A 3,209-nucleotide genomic window follows, 5' to 3' on the forward strand; every position below is an offset into this window, starting at 1 on the left:
TCACAAACCGCCACCTGCATCATTTTGCTTTGCGTATCTCCCTTGCCTTTTATCACAGAAGGATGAGCAAGGAGAAATGATTAGCTCAGGAGGGCCCTTTCTTCTCTCTAAGGTAATTTGGGAAAGGATCTGTCACATAACAACACTTCTTTAAGTTGTCAGCTAGATACCTGACAATTGTTCTTATCTACAAGGGCTTGAAATGTCTGTGTAAAAACGGCTCGCTCGCTCTCCCTTCCTCCTCCCTCAACTAGCAGGAAGAAAGAAACTTTTGAGAAAAACTCAAATTTTAAAAGTGATCCAAATTTCACATATTTGAAACTGATTTCAAGTAAGTAAATGAATTTTTGCATTATATGATTAAAGGCCCCACATCTAAGTAGGAAAGAGGCTCGAGCACTGCATGTCTCCATGTTCATAAGGCCCACGCTCTCTATCAACAGCTGTATCTACACTATACGATGTTCTTCTCACGCACCAATTACGAACTGTCAGAAAATATACACGTAATCCTCCATATCAAGGTCTGCTCATGAAATTTTTAAATACCACAGTGTAAGCTGCAGCATTTATCCTAAGGGCTTCGTGTACTGCAAGGGGAAAAAACGGTTATCTACTAGATCATCAATACCAAAGGCCCCACGAATAGTTCTTTTCAGGAGATCAGATGCAAAATAAATACAGTTTTTATTAAAACCACGATATTGGCTTTTACCAGGGCTAAGTTTGTTCTGCTTCTGTCTGTGAAGTAATTGATTTCCAAGCCTAGATGCCACACATTTGTATTAATTATCGTTAGTTGAAAACAGTGAAGTACCCCTCTAACCAAGGAAAACCACGCAGCTGATTTCCAGCTGCCGGTGCCAAACCGCACGGCAAAACCCACTTGAGAGGAGCCAAATCCACTACAGTCAAACAGGACAGAGAACTTAAAGCCTGTGAAATGCTGGGGGGGTCACCTGGAGCGAACTTTTATGGTCCCGACAGAAAGCTAGGGATGGAAATAAGAGCGCTAGCAGGCGCATTGACTCAGCTTTGCCTTCCTGATACTCGGGGGTGCCTGTGTATAAGCAAAAGGGGTACAGTGAGAGACTGGGGGAGAGTGAGGAAGGGGAAGCTGTAGCAGCATAGTATAAATACAGTGTACTCCTCATTAGTAATAGTTTCAGTTCAGTCTGTTATCTAAGCAACTGTAATTAAGGGTTAACTACTTTTGTAATTTTTTTTTTCTAGCATTTAATATAGCAGAAATGAGAGAAACCAAGATATTTACAAAGCAGTAATCTGCAAAGTACAGACGTCCCTCATAGACACCGACTCTAACTTCATGTGGGAGGTCTGATCTAAATCTGGCAAGCTTTACGCATTTATTTGTTTGTAGTTTGGTTTTGTAACGACCTGGGTTTCTGCTTTGCAAAAAGGCCATACTTGAACACGTAGTATACAAAATACATTTTCCTTCTGCCCTTCATGAAAAGACTAAAATAAACTAAGAACAGTCAACCACTTGCTAAAGAGGAAAGAGAAATACATAAATTGACAGGGCGAGGCTTTGCACACACCTTGAGTTCACCAGGCTGCAATGCACGCTGAAAGAAGCCATCATGCCAGTTCCTGGATCATCTTGTTAGTCTCCTTGGCTTTCTTACATGTGTACAGCCATTTGATTATCCGAGCGTTGCGCTCGATCACGGAGGTGCTGCTCGGGACCTGCTCAGTGAGTTCATCCTCCAGCAGCCCCTCGTCCCCGCTGTGCCTCGTGAAGTCGCTCTCGGACGTTGCCACACTGATGCTGCGGATCTTGAAGGAGACGTTGTCGGACACCACAGAGAAGTTCTCTCTCCCGAGATCGTCGATGACCTCCTGTTCCAGGCCACAGTACTTGAAAAATGTATCAAACTCAGAGAAGGACTTGGAGAAGCGAGAGCTGATGTCCGACTGGGAGCGATGGAGACCTCTTCTCTTCACCTCCTTGACCTCCTCAGGAGGTATACTCGGTTTTGAAGGTCTCTCACGCTCTTTTGTACATACCCCTGGGGCTTCGGTGCTCACAGCGACGCTTTGCTCCGCTCCACGGTTGCTTGGCTCACGGTCACCGTGTTTTGCTGAGAGAGGCTCTTTGCTCTCGGTGGCTGCAGCATCCTCCATGACTCTGGGCATCTCAGGGGAAGCCAGCTGCTTCTCCTTTACAGACCCTTGGAAGATCCTCCTCACCAAGCTCCCTCGTGGGCCGTCCTGGCTCTGACCTCTCCCGAACTCGCATTTCTGGCGGTAAATCACCAGGGAATCCGGCCGCATCTGCCTCCTGGGGGTGCTGCGCCTGGCTATGGGGGGGCCGTGCTGCAGGGGGGCCCGGCAGGCATACACCCCCTTCCCCAGCTCCAGGGGCTTCCCTCTGCCCAAGTCCCTGCCGGTCTTCCTGCTCTCCACCGAGCAGGTCTCGCTGCTGCTCTCCGAGGCCGAGCTCAGCAGGATGACGGGCTCCTGCTTGGTGCTGATCACCTGCTGGCTCTTCACGTACTTGGCCTTGTCGGCCGCCAGCCTCTCCACCGCACTCTTCCTGCCGGGGTTGCGGGCCTCCATCTGCCTGCGGAGGTACTCGGGCCCCTTGCTGCGGAGCCGCAGGCCGAGGGAGGAGTGGAGGTCGGAGATGGCGTGCCGTCCCACCGCCCGGGAGAGTTCGGTTGGCATCATCGCACTCTCAAGGGACGCGGAAACAGAATAAAAAAAGGAAGAAAAAAGGTTAATAAAAAAAAAAAAAAAAAAAAGGACGAGGAAAGCGCCGGCAGCTGGAGGCGGCGGCTGAGCCCCGCCGAGGGCCGCGCTCTCCCCCCGCTTCCCGTCCCGTCCCGTCCCCGCTACTGCCGTCGGGGCGCGGCGGGTGCGCGCTACCGGCCCGGCCGCCCCGCGCTCTGCGCGCCTGCCGCCCGCCCCGCGCGCGCCCGCCCCCGCCCCCGCCGGCCGGGGACAGCCAATCCCGCCCGCCCGCCCGGCCCCGTCACGGCAGGCAGCGCGCGGGGCGGCCGCCGCCTGCCGCGGGCGCTGAGGTGATGAGTGGCGGCGGGGCCGGGGGACGGACGGACGGGACGGGGGCACGGCCTGGCGCCGCCTCCGGCCCCGGGGGGCTCCGGGGGTTCCCTGCCGTCCGAAGCATCTCCCGGGGACAGGGCGCTGATTTAGGGCCGGATCCGGCAGATCACAGCGCATCT

At 53.1% G+C, this 3,209-nt stretch overlaps 1 protein-coding gene across 1 annotated transcript; it reads right to left on the reverse strand.

Moving 5' to 3' along the window:
- Window positions 1–1,602: 1,602 nt before the first annotated feature.
- FAM110C (family with sequence similarity 110 member C) lies at window positions 1,603–2,691 on the reverse strand (the record flags this gene model as incomplete). The annotated part of the gene is made up of 1 exon (XM_082481477.1): window positions 1,603–2,691. One exon carries the CDS (start codon window positions 2,689–2,691, stop codon window positions 1,603–1,605), a length of 1,089 nt encoding a protein of 362 aa, XP_082337603.1.
- Window positions 2,692–3,209: the final 518 nt, after the last annotated feature.

The sequence above is a fragment of the Vanellus vanellus genome (genome assembly GCF_965231255.1).
Source record: "Vanellus vanellus genome assembly, chromosome: 3".
NCBI classification, from domain to species: domain Eukaryota; kingdom Metazoa; phylum Chordata; class Aves; order Charadriiformes; family Charadriidae; genus Vanellus; species Vanellus vanellus.